Source organism: Lacerta agilis, chromosome 5 (assembly GCF_009819535.1).
Source record: "Lacerta agilis isolate rLacAgi1 chromosome 5, rLacAgi1.pri, whole genome shotgun sequence".
Lineage (NCBI taxonomy): Eukaryota > Metazoa > Chordata > Lepidosauria > Squamata > Lacertidae > Lacerta > Lacerta agilis.
Window position 1 is genome coordinate 73,083,640 of NC_046316.1, and position 22,220 is coordinate 73,105,859.

The following is a 22,220-nucleotide window of genomic DNA, read 5'->3' on the forward strand; positions in this document are numbered from 1 at the left end:
AAGGGATCCTGAGGGTCATCTCGTTCATCCCTCTGCAATGCAGGAATCTCAACTCAATCATTTGCCATTGGGCACTTTGAGTAATACCCAGCTGAGTCATACACAGGGTAGACTATTGAAATCAATGACTAATCTGAGTATGATTATCATTGCATATCACCCTTCAGAAACAAAAAGTGACAACTGCTTGTGACACATGTGTAACCAAATTCTACATAGTAATGAATATTGCATCTTGGGGTGGGGATATTGCTTCTTTCCCTTAGCAATTTCTCAGAAAAATGCAGTGCTCTCGCAACTGAAGCTCTACCTGGAGGGAAAGATGGAGAGATTGTGTGCTCTAGTTGGGGTAGGGGGGGCGCAATGCATTTTTAAATGTGCAATAAATTGTCTAGAAAGGTTTGCAGTCTCAACTGAACATCAAAGTTCTGTCTCTGTTAATGCATTTTCTCGGAGAGTATTATTTTCTTTACGCGACCCAAAAGTCTTTGTCACGTTCAGCCTAAATGTCTTTGAAAGGTAAAAATACAAAACTGGGTCAAAACAGAGATTTGACACACCAAGTAGCAGGGTGGATTCTTTTGCTTTGAAGAGCGTTCGCCTGACAGAGCAGTCTGTGGTTATAGCTTTGCTTTGACTCAGAGTATACGGGATCCGGACAATATGGTAAGGAACAAAGCATATTATGTAGCTTGCAGTGACTAAGAGTATGTTCACCAGAGCTTTCTTCACATTGTCGTAGCTCACGTTGTATCTGTTTCGATAGAGTAATCTGATCACAAGGAAGTTAGAAATAAGCACTATGGCGGAAAAATTTAGAAATATTGCAGAACAAATGAAATTAGTGAAAACATGCCAATCTCTTCCCACCGTCGTTTTGAAATCAATACAGCCCACATTGGCCGTTTCTTTGATTTCTTTGATTGGAATTGCCATGTTTGGCACCATGATAAATAGAACCATTGCCCAGACTACTGCTGATATCATCTTAGCAAAGCCAGGCTCTTGGATGCGATAGATCTTGCAGCTGTGTATCAACTGAAGGCAACGGTCCATGCTTACAAATCCCAAGAATATGATGGACAAGTACATGTTGATATAGATGAGGCAAGCTGTGACTTGGCAGTGGAATATTTTCAGTTTCCAGGGAGCAACTCCTAAATCAACAGCGATTTTCACCGGCAAGGCAAGAGTTAGCAAAAAATCTGCTGTTAGCAGGTTAATTAAGTAGACGCTCATGCATTTGCGATGCTGCTCTGCCTTCAGGAAGGTCCACAGGGCAAAGCAGCTCCCAATGAACCCAATAAGAAATATCAAGTAATAAAAATAAGGAAATGGCTCCATTGCAGAATAAACATTGCAACCTGAGGAATTTGTTATGCGCATCTTAAATGCTTCACAGGAGAGGCAAAGTAACTGCACTTTCTCTGAGAGACAAAACCTGTAGTTGGAAGAGAGAGAGAAACAAACAAGCAAACAAACAAACTGACTTTCTGTAAGCAATAGTGTCATACAGTAGCTAACCAAATCTGTGACTATTCTTAAGAACAGGTGTCCCCAAACCCGGCCCTCCAGATGTTTTGGGACTACAATTCCCATCATCCCTGACCACTGGTCCTGTTAGCTAGGGGTGATGGGAGTTGTAGTCCCAAAACATCTGGAGCGCCGAGTTTGAGGGGTGCCTGCTTAAGAAGCTCAGGAGCAACTTTCCCCATTCGGGTGCCTGCCAGATGTTTTGGGCTATAGCTTCCATTGGGCCCGGCCAATGGTACACATATCTTTTTTAAAAATGTTTAAAGCAACTTTTTGACAAATCTGTTCAGTGTGCTGCTGCATTCATAGGAGAAATGCATTTACTCCAAAGCATTTCCTTTTTAGTTAGCAGGGCTGATTGCAGACTTAATCGTCCCAGAAATGGGACAAATAAGTGTGAACACTGCTTCTCTTTTTGTTTTATTTGGTATTCTCAGACATCCCTAGGCATAGGAGGTTTTAATTAAGATGGAAGAAAACTGTATTTGCCAATAACATTTCCATAGTTTGATGGTCTGATTTTTTTGCAGTAAGATCTGTTTTGTAGATGTACTGGTAGAAACCATTGCTAGAGCCATGCACACTGAAGAGGAAGTGGTTATTTTTAACATTTCTAAGAAATGAAATGCAGTAATGATTTCCAGATGAAGAACAGTGAACCTTCAGCTTCCATTTGATGCATCTCATAGATGTTTGCACTCTCCAGTTGTTGTGGAGCTGTTGGTGTACAAACAGAACTATAGGTTAAATGCTGGAATCGTTAATGTTGGCAGTTTTACAGCAACAAAATGTGTGTGTGTCAATCTACATTCTTTTTCAAGAGCTTTGGCTGTAAGTAGAAGTCATTTTTAGTGCAGTTTTTTGAAGTGCACAAATATTATACCACAGGTATGCCATCATTTCCAGAGATAGTTAGTCAAGGAACCTAGTTTATATAACTAGCCAACAAAACTACAGTGGTACCTCGGTTTAAGAACAGCCCTGTTCACGAACTATTTAGTATATGAACTCAGCAAAACTGGAATTAGTGTTCTGGTTAGTGAACTTTACCTCAGTCTACGAACGGAAGCCGAACGGTGGAAGGGCACTGGTGGCGGGAGGCCTCATTAGGGAAAGCGTGCCCCGGTTTAAGAATGGCTTTGGTTTAAGAACGGACTTCCGGAACCGATTAAGTTCATAAACCGAGGTACCGCTGTAATGCAGAGGGTAGTGTGACTGCACAGTGGGGGACTAGCGTGGCCAACCTGCTCAGAAGCTCCCAGCACAATTTAGATTGCCTGGAGCATAAATGCCAAACTCAACTCACTCACCTTATGCAGGCAGAGGGGTATGATATAGGTTCCCCAGTGGAACAACTTGTAATACCTCTAAGTGCTACCATACCTGCACTGCCAGAAGCAGCCGCCCTCCTTTGTGAACTACTTCTGCCTTCTAGTTAACTGTTCAAACTTCTTTTGCACTCAGTGTTTTTCCAGGTCTGTGCTGGTCCTTCTGCAAAAGTCATGATGAAAAATCATTAACAACCAAAGGCAATGGAAACAAATACAGTTGTACCTTGGTTGTCAAATGGAATTCGTTCCGGAAGTCCGTTTGACTTCTGAAAACACTCAACAACCAAGGCACAGCTTCCAACTGGCTGCAGGAGCTTCCTGCACGCAATCGGAAGCCATGGAAGCCCCGTCGGATGTTCGGCTTCCGAAGAACGTTTGCAAACCGGAACACTCACTTCCTGGTTTGCGGCGTTCGGGAGCCAAAACGTTCGACTCGTAAGGCATTTGGCTTCCAAGGTACAACTGTACATCAATTAATGTACACGCCCCACCCAGAAGAAGGAACATCCCAGAAGAAGTGAAAAATATTAGTGTCCCACTCTCTTTTCATCCCTTTATAGCCTGTCTGAGTGGCTATCAGGTTTAAGAAGCTCTTATGAGAATAAAGGATAATCCCTTTCCTTCATTTCATGGTTATACCACTTTTGGTGATGGTAGGTGGAAGGCCTTGCAGAGAGGATCGAGGCCTATCCTCTTGCCCCAGCTCTTCCGTTAGGCCCCTGTAAATGTGATTCCATTCAGGGATGGCAGCTTCTTTTAGCGAGTAATTATGACATAGTTTATCTGGCAATAAATAGTGGGTAGAATTTTTTGAACATACGGTTTTTGCTCTCATTCTTAAAGGCTGGGAATTTCAGGACCAAACCACATATAATGTGAGAGATCTGTAGCTGGATCTTCAGATCCTTTTAAGTCAGATTTTTTTTAAAAAAAAGCAAATGCAGGGGAGCACTAAATTTCATTTAAGTAGTGACGCAGGTAAAAAGTTGTGGCTCTCTGATAAAAACCACTGATTAAAAAAAAAACCACATCTAGATAGGATTGCATATTTTTTTTTTGGTTAATAGAAGTTTCAGGTATTGGGGTGAGTGTTGTTTAGATTAAAGACATGGCACTGGTAGCCAGGATTGACCGTCTGTCCCTCAACACCACTGCTGTGATAAAATTTGGAGAGTAAGTAAAAACAGAAACAAAACACCAGCCTTGCAATACTAACATGGATTTAATTGGATGGATCTTCCAGGTGAAATGTATTTTGGTTCTCAAACCTGCATTGATGCATTGAACATCATATATCAATGGCAAGAAGATGAGGGCCAATAAACTCTGCTTGAATCCTTGGAATATGGAGTCTCTTTGAATGGATGGTTCCCATTTCCAGGAGATAGATAAGTTGCCTGTTTTGAATGGGATTTGAATTTTGATGCATCTTTGTCATTAGAGACCCAAGTGTCCTCTATGGCTAGAACTGCCATTCATCAGCTTTGTCTGGCTCCCCAGCCACAGCTGTTCCTGGACATAGATAGGTTGACCATTGTATACCTTGCATTGGCAACCTCGAGGCTCGATTACTAAAATGTGCTCTATGTGGGGCTACCCTCAGGCCTGTTTCGGAAGCTCCAGCTGGTGCAGAATGCAGCGGCCAAATTGTTGATGGGGGCAGCTGGATGACAGCATGTGACACCATTGTTAAAGCACCTGCCCTGGCTATCCATCTACTACCAAGCCAGATTCAAGGCCTTTGTATATTATACAAATCCTTGGACAACTTAAATCCTAGGGACCTCAAGGACTGCCTGGACCAGGCCTGTGTAGAGAGTGGGGCACCCAGGTACAGTTGTCCCAGGCCTTCAGGGACTGGCTGCTTTTTTGTTTGAGTTTATAACTTTATTCTAAGAAGCTCTGCATGGGCCTGAATCCTGGTATCACTGAGCTCATTTGCTAGGGTGTTGTTGGTTTTTCCCTGAGTTGGCAAAGTTAATTTGACAACAAAGAGCTAAGCCTTTAGTGTCATAGGCCCAGTCCTGTCAATAGAGATTCAGCTGGCATTTTGTCTTCCATATGTGTGTGTGTGTGTGTGTGTGTGTGTGTTTATTTATTGATTTTTGAGAATACGTCAAAGGAAACAAAACATAAATGTAACCGTGGCTGTGACCGAGTGAAGTACAGAGATTGTTTACACAATTTTCTTCATTTTCAATATTAAGAAATAAATAAATATGGAGCAATGGGTCAGAATTTACACCAGAATGAAATCAAATCAGTTGGTTGGGCAATGGGATAGCCTGAAACACGTCAAAGCCAGGCAAAAGGAGAATCCATCAGAGAGGATGAGGCGTGAGTCATTGGATGTTTGTATAATACACTCTTGTTGGTTATAAAAGTCAAAAAATGGAAATCAAATTATAAACATTCTCATTTAGCCAATCGTCAGACAACTCTGTGGCAGTAAGTCAGCTTTTAAATGACTTTTGAAAACTGTTCGTTCTGTCAGGAAATTATCTTTCCACAATAGTTTTCTGATTTCTATTCTCTTTTGTTTTGTTTTGATTTTATGGTTTATCTATTGTTCTGAACTGATTTTTTTTAAATGAAGTAGTGGTATATAAATATTTTTATAAATAAAAATAAATGAGGATCATGGCCCAATTTATATGTACCTCTCGACAGACAATGAAATTGTCCATTTATCCAAACCTTTGTAATGACTTGATTACTCTAAAGTAACATCTGCTCTAATCAACTTGGCAAGGCATCTGTTAGATGTATCCCCACCTTTTGGTGGGTTTCACTTCTGCTACAACTATGTAAACTAAAGATTTGCAGATGGTTTGCTTATTCGAGTGTGTAATAGCTATGGGGATGTATTTTGTCAAGGGGTTTCTGTGACCACAGGGCTATAGTCCATTGCTACCTCATTTCTCACAACTCAGAGACATCTGTAGCCACCTAACTATTTCACATCTTGTTTTTATACCTTGCCTTTCCTCCAACCACAGGAGCACAGGGTAGCTAACAATATAAACTAGGCAAAAATCAAACAGACATCAGTGGCAGAATTAAAACCTCAGAATCAAGCCAAGCAGCAGCAGCAAGTAACTATAGCACTAGTAAAACAAAATCTGTTATCAGCCACATCCAAGTAACCAAGGGCTTGTTGGAATAAGGCAGCTTTTGTTTGCTTACAGAATGCCTGAAATGTTGAAATCTGGTAGGCTTCTCTTCAGGTCATTAGGTGCATGTTAGCAGCTATTTACTAATAGTCTGCAAGGGGGCTTGGCCAGGCTGAGTACAATTCAGCATTGCACTCTTAGGCTGGTGTTGTGTGTTATGACAGTGGTGTGGCAAGTGTTAAAATACACCTATAATGTGTGCAGTTAACTGACCATGTGGATCAGACTGCTAATCTGCCAAGTTCCCAGTCGGCAAGGAATATGTGGTGCCTGAGGGTTGATAAATGTGGAAAGTCGGTTATTTTCCCAAGGTCTGAAGGCACATTGCTGAAGCTAAGCAGGTCTGGGTCTCTGCATACTATCCACACCATGTGCAAGTATGCCATCGGTCAACTTTGGTACATCCTACATCCATTTTATTAGTAGCTTACACAGACGATTCCTTTTAAATCTTGGAGTCTAAAGAATTTAACCAGAACACAGTGCTAGAAAGATCTGAGAGAGTTTGGGAGCAACCACTATAAAGGGATGAAACGCATAGGAATGCAGGAAGCTGCCTTATACAGAGTCAAACCACTTTTCCTTCTAGCTCAGTATAGTCTATACTGACTAGCAGCAGATCTCAAGGGTTTAAGGCCGGGTTCTCTCCCAGCCCTTCCTGGAGATGCCGAGGATTGAACCAGGGACCTTCTGCATACAAAACATAGATGCTCTTCCACTGAGCTTAAAAATCACAATCTCCCTTCTGAGAAAATGGCAGTCACTTTGAATCAATTACAAAGGAAATTGCACTGTGGTCCCGAGATAGCAAATGCTTGATTCTATCAACTCCTTCAACAAAAAAAACTAAAGTTGTTGCTGTTTTTGTGACCACAAAGCTTCAACATGGAGTGTCTATACTGAGTTTATCCCTAATTGCAAACAGTGATAGTTTACATAGCCTGCGTTTTGTATTTGCATCAATGATAATAATGGCTGGGTACAGTATTTTAAAAGGTACATACCTGTTTCGTAGTCCAAAAAGCATTGAAGAAGTTGGTTAAATGTCCTGTTTAGTATTGTCAGGCGACCTGCCTTTTGCCTTGTGACATGCTACTTTCCCTTTTGCTCTTTATATAGTTGGTATCTTAAAAGAGATTTTCCTGTGGCTTTCAAACACATCAGTTGACGTCTGTGAAACCAAAAGCCACCTGAAGGTGTGTGCGTGTACGCACACTCTTAAGAGTTCAAAATTATTCAGTGTTGCGAAATAATACTTCAACCTCCTCTTGTGATTGGGTGGGAAAGCAAAGTTGCTGTAATGATTTGAGACCATTATCCTTTTAATTTTTGCTAGTGGAATGCCAGAACAGTTGAGATAGTAGCAGAACAATGCACCTTGCTTTCCCAGGGAGCAAACTGGAGTGTGGGGTTCAACAGAGCATAAATATGTATGTAATTTTAAAAGTTTTTAATTAAAACAGTCCTTCACTGATAGTATCTAGGTGGTGCACAGTCCAGCAAAATTAATTGCAGCAAGTTTTACATTAAATTAACTAAAAAAATATCCTTCCAGTAGCACCTTAGAGACCAACTAAGTTTGCTCTTGGTATGAGCTTTCGTGTGCATGCACACTTCCAACAACAAACTTAGTTGGTCTCTAAGGTGCTACTGGAATGATTTTTTTATTTTTTATTTCGTTTTGACTATGGCAGACCAACACGGCTACCTACCTGTAATTAAATTAACTGGTATTAAAGGTAAAGGTAAAGGACCCCTGGATGGTTAAGTCCAGTCAAAGAGAGCTATGGGGTGTGGCACTCATTTCACTTTTAGGCCGAGGGAGCTGGCGTTTGCCCACAGACAGTTTTCCGGGTCATGTGGCCAACCTGAGTAAACAGCTTCTGGCGCAACGGAATTACAGTGTTATGACTAAAATAAATAAAACATCGTTATAAGAGCATAATTTAGACAAACAGGCAAAAACAAAACAAGACATTGAATTGACTTTTGCTAATCTCAGAGTTTTTAGCATAGGTTGAATTCTTCCATTGAAAGCATTGGAACTTGAACTATATCTGGATCATTTCATAAAGTTCCTGTGTGTCTGTGTTAAGGAATACCTTTAGTACCAGCTACAGTGTGTCTGCCGTTTTGTTGTTGTTGCTGCTTATGTTAATTGTTGCAACAGAGAGATGCACCTATCTGTTTCTCGGAACTTAATTTGGAGTGATACAATTACATACATTAATAATAGTGCCATCTGAGAAACATTCATGGCAATTGTTTGCAATAACTACAGACTATGTTTGTGTTGTTGTTGCAGTTTTATAAAAACTCCTGATAAAAATGTATTATTAAAAAGACTGTGGTCTAACTGGCTTCTTAAATTCATTTCCCTCCCCGTGTTCATAAATCCAGAAGCAGGTTTGTGTCCTGTGTTCAGTAGACCAGTGTTTTTCAACCACTGTTCCGCGGCACACTAGTGTGCCGCGAGATGTTGCCTGGTGTGCCGTGGGAAAAATTGAAAAATTCAAGTGAATTACTTTATATATAGTCAATATAGGCACAGAGTTAAATTTTTTAACATTTTCTAATGGTGGTGTGCCTCGTGATTTTTTTCATGAAACAAGTGTGCCTTTGCCCAAAAAAGGTTGAAAAACACTGCAGTAGACAACCACCGAATGAATGAAAAGGAACTCATATTAATATGTTTTCTGTGTGAAAGGACCCCGGTATTCTCAGCTTTCTTCGTTGGGTCCAATGAAAAGAAACTTTAACCCCTCCCAATAAGCAAAATCATATCAAACAACATAAATTTTAAACTTAGACATTCCAGATAGTCATACAGTCCCTGAAAAACTTGATATTCTATTTTCGTACTTATTGTTCAGCCTTGGGTGTCACCCTCATACTCCTCTAGTTTGTAATTCTTTCTAACAGCATCCTGAGGGAAGCTTATGAACAGGGCATGAGGCAACAGCATTCTCATGCTTGTTGCTGTCATTTAGCATTTACAGGTATACAGCCTGAGACTATGGATGTTCAATTTAGCAATCATGGGTAGTGGTGGGGCAAACTTGAGGAACTTTGGTTCATTGGAGCTGAGGAAATGAGTGCTGAGCATGGCACCCTGACTTTTTGGAGGCATCTGATGTGATTGGGAGCAATGAAACATTAAACAGGAACTGAGAAGCAGAAGAAAATCGGGACTGCTTCCAAAAATGCTGACCCTAAATCTCAAATCTTGCTAGAAGGAACAAGACTTCCGCCTCCCAGATAATCTCATTTCCATCAAATCTAGCTCCCTAATGCTACAGAGGTTTCCCCAGTTCAAAATGAACAGTTTCCAACACTGTATTGTGGCATCTTGTAAGGGGGAACTGTTCTAATGGCCTACTCAACGCTGAGCACCAGAGTTGTGTATTACAGAAGGCCTCAAAGCATCCGACTAGCTCTCAGTTGAGGAACTGACAAGAGAGTTGCAACCTTTTGCTGGGCTGAGTCAGGCTTGAACCATACCTGCAGCTTTTGTCTGAGAAGCCATGTCCGCCCCCCCCCCCACTGATCTGCCTATATACTCCTATTGGCATTGTTTCCTGTTGTTCCCTCCTTCTGATGAGAAGGGAGCAAATATCACCATTGCCAAGAGCATGCACCAGTGAGGGAAAGCAGATCTCTGAACTAATATTCATATAATATACCTGGGAACTGTTGATAGGAAATTATCCCTACCCCTTGATTTATGTAGATCAGGGGTGGCCAACTCCGAAGACACTGCTCACAGAGTTAAAAACTGGTAGTGATCTATCCCCTTTTGGGGGTTCAGGTCAAAGTTGTTAAGCTTTCTTTAAGAAGGAGGAAGGCCCATTTTAGGGGTTCAGGTCAAAGTTGTTGAGATTTTTTTAGGAAGGAGGAAGGCCCATTTTTAGGGGTTCATGTTAGAGTTGTTGAGATTTTCTGAGGCAGGAGGAAAGCCCTGATTTTTTTTGGGGGGGGGTGAAGGGCTAAAATGTTGAGCATTTTTTAGGAGAGCCAAAGTTGTTGAGCTTTGTTGGGGGGGAGCCAGTGATATACCAGTGATCTACCACAGACATCCAGTGATCTACCGGTAGATCACGATCTACCTGTTGGACGTGCCTGATGTAGATTGCCACTGGGATGCCTGATGCTACTGTTGGGTTAAAGTTACGAGAGTACTGTTTTAGTTGAAGAGGCTGTGTTTGCAAAAGAGAAGGGATGAAGATTTTCACTGGAGAAATTCAGGAATACAATGGTACTGTACCTTGGTTCTCAAATGCCTTGGTTATAAATGCTTTGGTTCTCAAACTCTGAAAACCAAGAAGTAAGTGTTCAAGTTTTCAAACATTTTCGGAAGCCGAGCCTCCAATGCAGCTGTCGGCTATTGTTTCCAGGGCACCTGCATGAATCAGAAAACTGTGCCTTGGTTTTCAAACATTTGGAAGTCAAATGGACTTCTGGAACTGATTAAGTTTGGATCTTTTGTTTTTGCTATTTATGTTGTATTTTTGTTTTTGAGGCTTTTTCAATTAATTTGTTTTTGTGAGTATGTGGAACCCAGTTCAGCTACTGATTGATTGATTGTGCGACTGTGGAAATGGATAAAAGCCCCCCTCCCCATCCAAACAATGAATATCATCAGTGCAGCTAAGAAAAAATACTTTTAATGTTATCATCTACAATACTGTCTTAATTATTTTATAGTACTGTACATTATTCAGGACTCGGGTGGCGCTGTGGTCTAAACCACTGAGCCAAGGGCTTGCTGATTGGAAGGTCGGCGGTTTGAATCCCCGCGACGGGGTGAGCTCCCGTTGCTCGTCCTAGCTCCTGCCAACCTAGCAGTTCAAAAGCATGTCAAAGTGCAAGTAGATAAATAGGTACCACTCCGGCGGAAAGGTAATGGCGTTTCCATGCACTGCTCTGGTTCGCCAGAAGCGGCTTAGTCATGCTGGCCACTTGACCTGGAAGCTGTACGCCGGCTCCCTCGGCCAATAAAGCGAGATGAGCGCCGCAACCCCATAGTTGTCGGCGACTGACCTAACAGTCAGGGGTCCCTTTAACCTTTTTACATTGATTATTGCTTTCATTTATGGATCAGTGGTCTTGTTAGATAGTAAAATTCATGTAAATTGCTGTTTTAGGGGTTGTTTTAAAAGTCTGGAACGGATTAATCATTTTGCATTACCTACTATGGGAAGCGCGCCTTGGTTTTGGAACGCTTTGGTTTTTGAAACGGGACTTTCAGAACGGATTAAGTTTGAGAACCAAGGTACCACTGTATAACTCTTCTGATAAGGGATTCTAGCAATGCAGCATTTCTAAAATTAGATAGATAGATAGATATTAAATAGTCATTGCTGAAATCCACATTATTTTATTTTGATATAAATTCAAGCACAAAATGCACATAGCTCATCTCTTGTATGAGTTTTGAATACAAAATATTAATAAAAATCTAGAAGCCAATGTGAAACAATCAGTTCCTTCACAACAGTGATACAGTTGTCCTCTAAGCTAGCTACAGCTGTTCATATTGTTTAGAATCAGTTAAGGTGTGAGACAGTCAGAGCCACCTCCTTACTGGTTGCAAGAAAGAAGGCAGTGAAGTGAGGTCTAGCTAAGGGCAGGCTCAGCTTGGTGAGGCAGTGTCCCATTTGTGCTCTAGGACCAGCCTCCCGTTGGGTCCATCTTAGCATATTGTAAATAGCCTGCTCTCATAGAAGCATAGAATTGTAGAGTTGGCATGTATCCTGATGGTCAACTTGTCCAACCTTCTGCAATGCAGACAACTAAAGTATCCATGACAGATGGCCATTCAACCTCTGCTTAAAAACCTGCAATGAAGGAAAGTCCACCACCTTCCAGGGGAGTCTGTTCCACTATCAAACTGCTCTTACTGTCAGAAAGTTCTTTCTGATGTTTAGTCGGAATCTTCTTTCTTGTAACTTTGGTGCCATTGTTTCAAGTCCTACCCTCCCGAGCAGGAGGAAAAACGAGTGTCCCCCCCCTTCCACTTGACAGTCCTTGAGATATTTGAAGATGGCTATCATATCTCCTCTCAGTCTCCTCTTTTTCAGACTAAACATACCCAGCTCCTTCAACCATTCCTCATAAGGCTTGGTTTCCAGATGCTTGATTGACATTTATGGAATAACTACTGTTTCACAAATCACATTTGACTTTTTAGATCTAGAGTTTTCTAATTCCTCAGACACCTTCAACTTGAGGTGCAATTTTTGGTACAACCTTTCCTTGAAGGGTTGGCAAAGAAATACATAAATAATAGGATCAAGGCAAAACATTTGCAGCACACAGGAGCAGGGAAAGTTCCTTTAGGTAAAACAGATCTCTTTTGTTGGGGCAGTTATAACGATGTGAGCAGTTTGACTTAATGTGTATGGGATTCTTACAACATGGTATGGAACAAAGCAATGATAAATACAAGGCATGATGGTGAAAATATTCCGATTGGTTTTTTCCTTGACCGTTTGGAGTTTTTCCTGAATTTTTGGTGGGATACATATATTTTCCTTGCTATAGAACTGTAACAGGCTATAGGAGTAAAAAGACTGTCCAAAAAAATTCCTAAGCAGATATAATTTGAAGCCTTGTGCCACTGGACTCCAAGTTCATTTTTGGAGGTTCACACAGTTCTTCGAAATATTTTGGTAGGATGTTGATCTGTTAAAATTGTATTGGGAAATGATATCACTATATGGAGTGCCCATACGGCTACACAGATACATCTGCTACATCGAACAGTGTGGAAAGATTGATGAACTGAGGCTTCACAACTTTGTTGCAATCGGTCGAGAGCCTATGAGACCAAACAGTGTTATGCTGATATACATATTTAGGTAAAATACGACAGCCGAAAAACGGCAGACGAAAACACTGAGCTGCCAAGATCCAATCTCTGAATCGGCAAAACTTTAAATGGGAAAGTTAAGCTCATGAGAGGTCAGCGACGACAATGTTCTTGAGATAGACGATGAAACTTGTCTTGCTGGGAATGTACAGAAAGACCCAGGCTGCCACCCCATTCAACAGGATTCCTCCTAGAAAGATCAGACCATAGGCAACCGGAAGAACTTGTTTTCTTATTATCTCATTGAAGCTGCAGGAGTTTCCTAGAGGAATGCTTGAATTAGGCATCTCTAGTGCATTTTCCGTTCCTGTGAGCAGAGAAAGAAAGAGTTATCCACAAGAAGAATCAGAATTCCTCCAGCAGAATTCCCCCCCTCCCCAAAATGTATCTTGCTTTATAGCACATGAAGACCACATTCAGGAATTATGTGTTTTGGAACATTTTTGCATGGAGCTAAATCAAATATGTTTCCACAGGAGCAGGAATAGGGGCCTTTTCCAGCCATTCTTGGGAACTTTCCAGGGGTGGCATTTGCCTGCTGTAGGTGCAACTGGAGGCAAAAATGCACAGAGCAATGCTTGTTCAGTTTGCTGAAATATAATGTACTTTGCAGCCAGTGTAGGTTTCACATCCACAGGTGCAAACTCTCTGGGTTTTTTTGGGGGGGAGCCTAAGCACCAATATTGTCTTCATATTTGCTACTATGAAGAAGTTTGAGTACAATTGCTGTATCAGGAAGGTTAAGAGAACCACAGAATAACATAACCAGTGACGCTGAGCAGCTGTTGGCGAATGTTTGATGGGCATACTAAATTGGACCATGGGGTCCAATGCAAGACCAAACCATCACCTCTTCTTCTACCAGCAGATGGTAAATGATGATGATGATGATTATTATTATTTATACCCTTCCCATCTGGCTGGGTTTCCCCCAGCCATTCTGGGCAGCTCCAAACAATATTAAAAACACAATGAACATCAAACATTAAAAACTTGCCTAAACAGGTTGTCTTCTAAAGGTCCGATAGTTGTTTATTTCCCTTGACATCTGATGGCAGGGAGTTCCACAGGGCAGGTACCACTACTGAGAAGGCCCTTTGCCTGGTTCCCTGGTTCTCGCATGAGGGAACCGCCAGAAGGCTCTCGGAGCTGGACCTCAGTGTCCGGGTTCAACGATGGGGGTAGAGACGCTCCTTCAGGTTTACTGGGCCGAGGCCATTTAGGGCTTTAAAGGTCAGCACCAACACTTTGAATTGTGCTCGGAAATGAGCAATAAGATACCATGAGAGGGCTAGCTAAGGAGACAACCTCCCAGATGTTACAACTTCCATCAGCTTTGGCTAACATGTCCATTGTTCAGGGATTATGGGAGCTGTAGTCCAACATCTTTGAGAGCACCACATTAACTACCCCTTGTGTAAGAGATTATAAAAGGAATTCTTGCTGGTTGCTGGAGGGACCACCAAACCTAGAGCTACCGAGTGAAATCTTCAGCATTGCTGAAATTGGCAGCATAGCCTTACTTACCTTATTTATTGGATCTTATATGTTGTCTTGTATATTCACTTGACTGTTTAACGGTCTGGGGAGGCTTTCCGTTCTAAGGAACACATGGACTCTGCCATTCTTGGGTAGGTCTGTATGTATAAGAGGGTTGAAAACTTAGCTGTCAGGTAAAAACTGGAATCTTAAATTTGAGAAAAAGATAGTATTTCCTCTTATTTGACATGGCTGGGAAAGTTAAAATACCTTGAGATACACTAAATTTATAGTATCAAGACTTTTACTGCAAATGTATGTTTCCCTCCCTCCCTTGTAAGTGCCATGCGACCTCCCCAATTTGGAACCCTGGTTGACTATACAGTTTTTTGGTTTGTTGGTACAGCTCTCCAAAAATAAGCCCTATTGGGTCCTGTTGGTTTCAAATGGGGTATATTAAGTGCTTCAGTGGGGTTAACTTTAGCAATTGTTTATAACCTCTATTTCCAGCTTTTACTTGAAAGGCAGAGTTTGGCTGCACAGGGCCCTCTGTTCTATTTCTGCGGACATTGCTAGACTCTTACTAGAACTTGATAATCCTGTCCATTGATTTTAAAACTGCCAAAATCAAACATTGCCAATTACACAGCCCTCAAGGTGGTAAGAATTAATTTGAAAACGCAACAGGAAGCATTTCCAGTATGGTTCTCAGTACAAAGTGAAGTGCCTGTCCTTCATAAAGGAGCTATAGCTAGACCGAAAATCCCTGGGTTTATTGCTTGAGGTTCCTTTTGCTGCTTTTTTTGTCTGCCTTTCTGCTTTTCAGCCTAGTAAAACATAGGGTTGGACCCATGATTATATCCTTTATTTGGACTCCTTCAGGAGAAGATTTTTTTGTCAATTCCCTCTGTCCCTGCAACCCCTTGAAAATGGGCTTCTGAGGGTTGGAGCACCCTCCAGAACAGCATGGGGAAAGGGTGCGAGGGGCTGCAGGGAGAAGTGGACATCAGCAAAAATTACCCCCCCTTTCTGCCAGCAGGTAATGTCCTGAGTATAACTTAATTTAGGGAAAACTAGAAATAGTGGGAGCAGGCTGTGGGATCCAACCCATTGCTGTATTCTTATTTTCAGTTCATGTGAAATGAACTGATAATGGATTTTCAGAAAAGAAACAGAACAGGATTATTATTTTTGCAACATGTATAACTGAAACACATTCTTATTTGTAAACATTCTGCCATTGCCCTTATTTACAAGGTATGGTAACTGTTTCCTGGTCTCTCTTTGTGAAGAGATTTTTTTTTTTTAAAAAAAAACACATTGATTTTTTTGTACATTGACATTATAACTGCCTACCCAAACAGCAAAGTATCCTGAATGTGTTGGAGCTACAGCTGTTCTGTATCAAAATGCAACCAGATTAACATTTCAAATTCTTTTTTTTAAAAAAAATCCTTAAATTCAAAAACTTTCAATCCTTTGAGAACCCCGAAACACAAAATAAATTGAAATAATAATAAAAGAAGATTTTTTTATAACTTCCTCTGAAGCTCATGTGGTGCTAGATAATACAGGATGAATTTAACACAGCATGCAGAGAAGAGTCTTCAGCCCTGTGTAAGCTGTTATAAGTACTGAATAGTACCCTGTTATTCATCTGTGAAATATTGGAGGATGTGATGGAACAATACATTTCATTACTAGAAGCCGCACACTTTTAAAAAGTTTTATTGGATTTCTGCTTCCAATTTTTATGCTGAGAAAATGACTTGCATTAGGATTAAGCGTTTCCCATATGAAGGGGTCTTTAAAAACAAACTAATGCTTATTAGAATGCTTCAGTTGCATTTACTTACCAATTTGGAGAGTCCGGTATCCTTTCAAGCTATTAAGTAACTAAAAAAACATGTTTCCGAATTCATGCAGGAATAATGCTCCTTGCTATTTCTGCCCTGCCTGGTTAAAAAAGCCTGGAACTTCTTGAACTCCAAAATTGGACTTGAAAAAAGCCATTGTTAGTAATGTTTCTTGCTGGTGCCAAGTATGGGTTAAAGTGTCAAATACTGCAGCTGGCCAGCTCTCCTATACTTCCACGAGGGGCAGCTTTGAACTATTTAAGTGACAAACTGCAGACCTTGGCAAAAAAAGAGGAAATGTTGTAAAAGTTGCTAGCATATAGCCTTTTTTGCTTCTCTCTTAGAAGCATTCTATAGAACAGTTAGAGTTCAGCTGCAGTTGGCTTCAGTGCTCTGGGAGATGCTGTGCATTTATCTCTGGAAACTGTTCAGTGCAGTTCCACTCTGGGTTGCTGAACTACAACTCCCATCATTCCTGACCATTGGCTATGCTGGCTGGAGCTAATGAGAGTTGGAGTCCAGGCAACATATGGAGGGCCCACAGGCTGCCATCACCCAGATGATTATTCTTACTAGGTTTCTATCCCACCCTTCCTCTCGAAGGAACCAAGCGCAGCACACATCAAAATGTGAAAGTAGTCCAGTAAATGTACGGAAGTTAGTAATGTACGGAAGTGAGAGCTGGACCATAAACAAGGCTGATCACCGAAGAATTGATGCTTTTGAATTATGGTGCTGGAGGAGACTCTGAGAGGTCCCATGGACTGCAAAAAGATCAAACCTATCCATTCTTAAAGAAATCAGCCCTGAGCGCTCACTAGAAGGACAGATCCTGAAGTTGAGGCTCCAGTACTTGGCCACCCTCATGAGAAGAGAAGAATCCCTAGAAAAGACCCTGATGTTGGGAAAGATGGAGGGCACAAGGAGAAGGGGACGACAGAGGATGAGATGGTTGGACAGTGTTCTCGAAGCTACTAACATGAGTTTGGCCAAACTGCGAGAGGCAGTGAAGGATAGGCGTGCCTGGTGTGCTCTGGTCCATGGGGTCATGAAGAGTCGGACACGACTGAATGACTGAACAACAACAACAACAACAACAAAGTCCAGTAAAACATAATTTAAACATTTCAAAACAATTCAAAACAACCTAAAACATTTAAATACTCCCAGCTTCTGAAAACATTTAAAAGCAGTCACATACCTGCATAATTATTAATTCGGTGTTTGCCACGGCCAGTTTCTATCATCCATCAATTGCCTAGGTAAACAGGAATGTTTCTAAATCTATCCTGGAATTCAGTAGTGTGGGAGACGTCAGGCACCCTAACCAGGAAGGGCATTCCACAAACAGAACCACCTCTGAGAAGGCCCTGCCATGGAGAAACGCTTTGGGTTTGCTGCACTCCAGCTTCTTTATAGTGACTGGTGGTTTTGTAGCCATGCAAGGGAACTTGTGCTCAATTCCTGACTCATTCATACGGTACTTGGAGAAGAAATCATGACCTTAATAACAGAGTGCTTTCCTTACGTATGAAATTGGAAGTAACCCGGCATTCTTTTTAAAGACAAGAATGAGATCACAATTGGCACAAGATAGTAAACCTTCAAATGATAATTTTTAGGGAAAGCAGTTTGATTCCTCTGTTAAGTTGTGATTGCTGGCATCTTTATAATGACCTTAAAAAAAAAAGTTTTCTAGGGCGCTTAAAAACACACTGTCAGACATGGGGGCATAAATGCAACTATTAGAAATTCAATTATCATAATTCTTTGCTTCTTTGAATAATTTACACAGCTCTGCTTTTGGATTCTGAGAGATGTTCTAGGGACACAAAATAGCCACTTGCTTCCACACACACACACATACACACACACACGTGATTTCTTAAGTTTACGAAAGGGAAGTTGCTTGGGTATTTCACTGCTGATCTACCCATGTGAGCTTTGAGGAAGCCGTGGTGGCTTATGACCCAAACGAACTTTGAATGGCAAAAAAGAGGGAGTACCTGTATTGTGTCAAGGCAAGGGCTTTCTAAGTGTGCCTAGGGAAAAGGAAGATGTTTCCTGTTTTGTTAAGACTTACGAGGCTTATGATCCTGTGCTGTTTTGTTCTGGTCAGCTTTTTACCTGGAACTATTGGATCAAAGTCTTCTTCTTTTTTTTTTTTTTAAAAAAAAGTTTTTCTGTACACAATCAGATTTGGACTCTGGACTGAACTCAGGACTTTTCTGACCTGATACAGTTGATTTTACCCTCCACACACAATGCATTTCATAAGGCGTACTGGAGAAGGCTCAAGAACTCTGAAGGAGGAGAGAGAGCTTTCTCAACCCTTGGCATGCAATTCAAGTCCAGTGGACTAACCAATTTAAGGCAGCTGCATGAACCCATTGTTCCCTGCAGACTAGTGATGATATTTTCCAAAGAAGCCCACATAACCAAATGCAAGGTGTGGTGCCACTGCATAAACAACAATTTCCAAGAAACCATTATTCTTATCCGTGACTGAAACATAACCTTGTTATGCAAAACCCACCTTTATCCACAACTAGAGATGTGAAGGCCTGGAAAAAATCAGAAAAAACCTGGTTTCCCCCTGGTTTTTTCCTGAAGCCTTTTTTTGTCTGTCCCCCCCCCCCAAAAAAAAAATTGAAAAAATTGAAAAAAAAAGTTTCAATCCGAGCAAACATTCAGTTTTTAGAAGCCCATAATAACTCTGATAATGACAGACACAACAGAGTAGATGCAGAAGCAGAGCCTGAAACTGATAATGATCATTACAGCTTAGAAAATGATTCTGATTAAATTTCATGCCCAGTCATTGAAATTTAGCCCCACTTCCTGCTTCGGTTCTTTTTATGAGAATGTTTTTTTGAATACTGTGGAGAGGAAATATGAATAATTGTTACTTCTGGATTTTTAAAAATTGTTTTGTGGAGGGTTTTGTTGTTGTTGTTGTTCCACATAAGCTAGTAAACAGTTCAGGAGATTGTTGCTCCATTTGTTACAAATACAAATAAATATTATTTTAAAAGTAAATTCTATTTGTAATAATTGTTTGGGTACACTATATTTTTAATATGCCAGTTGTGATAATTTTATGCCCATTAAAATTGTCCATAGTTATATTTTATGTTTCTAAAGTAACACAATGACTTTCAATCTGGAAAAGAAAAAATAAGTGCTAATGTAGCATTTTTTTTCAATTTTTCCGAAAATTTCCATTTTTTACCGAAAACCCCCTGGAAAAAAAAACAGGTTTTTTTCCCGAGCTTCAAAATTTCTGGAAATTTTACATCTGTATCCACAACTGACACAAGGCCTTGTCAGCATTAGTGGCTATGCTTTTATTCACCCTTTTTATGACTCTGCTGGCTGAAGCTTATGGGTGTTGCAGTCCAGAGGGCACCAGGTTTAGGGTAGGCTGCCCTATGCTGGGAGTGCCGGATCACCTCATTTGTCTCCTGAGAAATCTCTATGTGGGACAAGAAGCTACAGTTAGAACTGGATATGGAACAACTGACTGGTTCAAAATTGGGAAAGGAGTACGACAAGGCTGTATATTGTCTCCCTGCTTATTTAACATATGCAGAATTCATCATGCAAAAGGCTGCACTGGATGAATCCCAAACTGGAATTAAGATTGCCACAAGAAATATCAACAACCTCAGGTATGCTGATGATACTACCTTGATGGCAGAAAGTGAGGAGGAATTAAAGAACCTTTTAATGAGGGTGAAAGAGGAGAGCGCAAAATATGGTCTGAAGCTCAACATCAAAAAAACTAAGATCATGGCCACTGGTCCCATCACCTCCTGGCAAATAGAAGGGGAAGAAATGGAGGCAGTGAGAGATTTCACTTTCTTGGGTTCCATGATCACTGCAGATGGTGACAGCAGTCACGAAATTAGAAGACGCCTGCTTCTTGGGAGAAAAGCAATGACAAACTTAGACAGCATCTTAAAAAGCAAAGACATCACCTTGCCGACAAAGGTCCGTATAGTTAAAGCTATGGTTTTCCCAGTAGTAATGTACGGAAGTGAGAGCTGGACCATGAAGAAGGCTGATCGCCGAAGAATTGATGCTTTGAATTCTGGTGCTGGAGGAGACTCTTGAGAGTCCCATGGACTGCAAGAAGATCAAACCTATCCATTCTCAAAGAAATCAGCCCTGAGTGCTCACTAGAAGGACAGATCCTGAAGTTGAGGCTCCAGTACTTTGGCCACCTCATGAGAAGAGAAGACTCCCTAGAAAAGACCCTGATGTTGGGAAAGATGGAGGGCACAAGGAGAAGGGGACGACAGAGGATGAGATGGTTGGACAGTGTTCTCGAAGCTACTAACATGAGTTTGGCCAAACTGCGAGAGGCAGTGAAGGATAGGCGTGCCTGGCGTGCTCTGGTCCATGGGGTCACGAAGAGTCGGACACGACTGAACGACTGAACAACAACAACAACAAAGCCCTATGCTGTCAAAAGCATGTAAGCTCTTCAGGGAGATCAGTTTCCCTCTTATATACATAGTATTGGAACTAGAACACACAAGACTCACGTAGCTGCTAGCAAAACCTGCAGCCTCTCTTGCTTCTCCCGCAGTGCCCAGTAATCCCATATTGCATTATGTGACGCTGGCTGTGCTCAGAGTTTCCCTGACCTGCCACGCAATGAAGTGCAGTGGGAAAACTAGCAGTACAGGGTTGTCACATTAATTTTGCATCGCTAGACTTTGTGGTGGGGAAAGGAATATGAGGCTGATTTTGTCAGCAGTTGTTCTGCTCCCCCTGTCAAATCAGAATGAATGTTGTATATAAGGAGCAGACACCGTCTAACCTCTGCATAAGCAATTCAGGATGAATGCTCAATAAATCGGTTGCCTCAAAGACCTGTTCAACCAACACCTGGGGGCCACCAGATTGGGGAAGGACATCAACTGAGAAGTCTATGGTTACACACAGAACTGTACATAGCCACAGACTCTCGAACACCACAATGACCCAGTGCGCAGCAGCTGTGAAACACGCACATACCATGTTAGGGATAACCAGAAAAGGATTTTTTAATTTTATTTTTAAGAACAGGCATTTGCTTCTTTTTACAAATCTATGCTGCAATCCCACTCGGAACACTGTCTTCAGTTCTAGAAGCTACATCAAAATAATTAGAATGAAAGGCAGGTAAGGGGAAAGATAATTGGAATGTATAAGAAATGAATCGGCATGAATCAACAATAGTTTGTTGCCACCTTCTGGTTGTGCAGCATAACTACAGTACATAAGGTTTAATTTTAAATTGATCTTGTTTGGCAACACCCAGAATTTCATGTGCTAATCTACTGCATTAGATACTATCACATTAGACTGTGATAGTTGTTAATACTCCCCAGTCAAAGCATACTATAAATAAGATTAAGGAGAAATGCGTCATCCAAATACTATATGAATTTAATTATAGGTTTTCCCTTCAGAAAGAAAGTGAGGCAATTAAAAACGCATCACAATTACATCTCTACTGTAGAAACATGTTTACTGTAGTACAGGAGTGGACAGAAGATAGAAGAGGATCCGGTAATATATCTCTGGGTGATATGAAGTAGATTGGCAATGGTTTTTGACTCCCATTTGTTTAACAATGAATCCGTTGTTTATGTTGCTGGTCTATTTCATAAAGAAGAACATAAGTAACTTGTACAGTGGTACCTCGGGTTACATACGCTTCAGGTTACATACTCCGCTAACCCAGAAATAACGCTTCAGGTTAAGAACTCCGCTTAAGAACAGAAATCGTGCTCTGGTGGCGCAGCGGCAGCAGGAGGTCCCATTAGCTAAAGTGGTGCTTCAGGTTAAGAACAGTTTCAGGTTAAGAACGGACCTCCAGAACAAATTAAGTACGTAACCAGAGGTACCACTGTAATAGTCTAGACTAGATTAAGTCAAAGGCCTGGTTACTCTGCTATATTCTGCATGGCTCCCTTGTATGTGG

At 41.2% G+C, this 22,220-nt stretch overlaps 3 protein-coding genes across 3 annotated transcripts in view; 1 reads left to right on the forward strand and 2 right to left on the reverse strand.

Annotated features, from left to right (window-relative positions):
* Positions 1 to 22,220, forward strand: part of MED12L (mediator complex subunit 12L) — a 177,262-nt gene that overhangs the window by 46,207 nt on the left and 108,835 nt on the right.
* GPR171 (G protein-coupled receptor 171) lies at positions 381 to 1,437 on the reverse strand. The gene has a single exon (XM_033150448.1). It carries the CDS (start codon positions 1,384 to 1,386, stop codon positions 421 to 423), a length of 966 nt encoding a protein of 321 aa, XP_033006339.1. The 5' UTR covers positions 1,387 to 1,437; the 3' UTR covers positions 381 to 420.
* Positions 12,131 to 13,246, reverse strand: P2RY14 (purinergic receptor P2Y14). The gene is given in 7 exon segments (XM_033150446.1): positions 12,131 to 12,336; positions 12,338 to 12,409; positions 12,412 to 12,530; positions 12,533 to 12,857; positions 12,859 to 12,965; positions 12,968 to 13,000; positions 13,003 to 13,246. Coding segments are annotated over 7 exon segments (1,002 nt in total). The 5' UTR covers positions 13,196 to 13,246; the 3' UTR covers positions 12,131 to 12,183.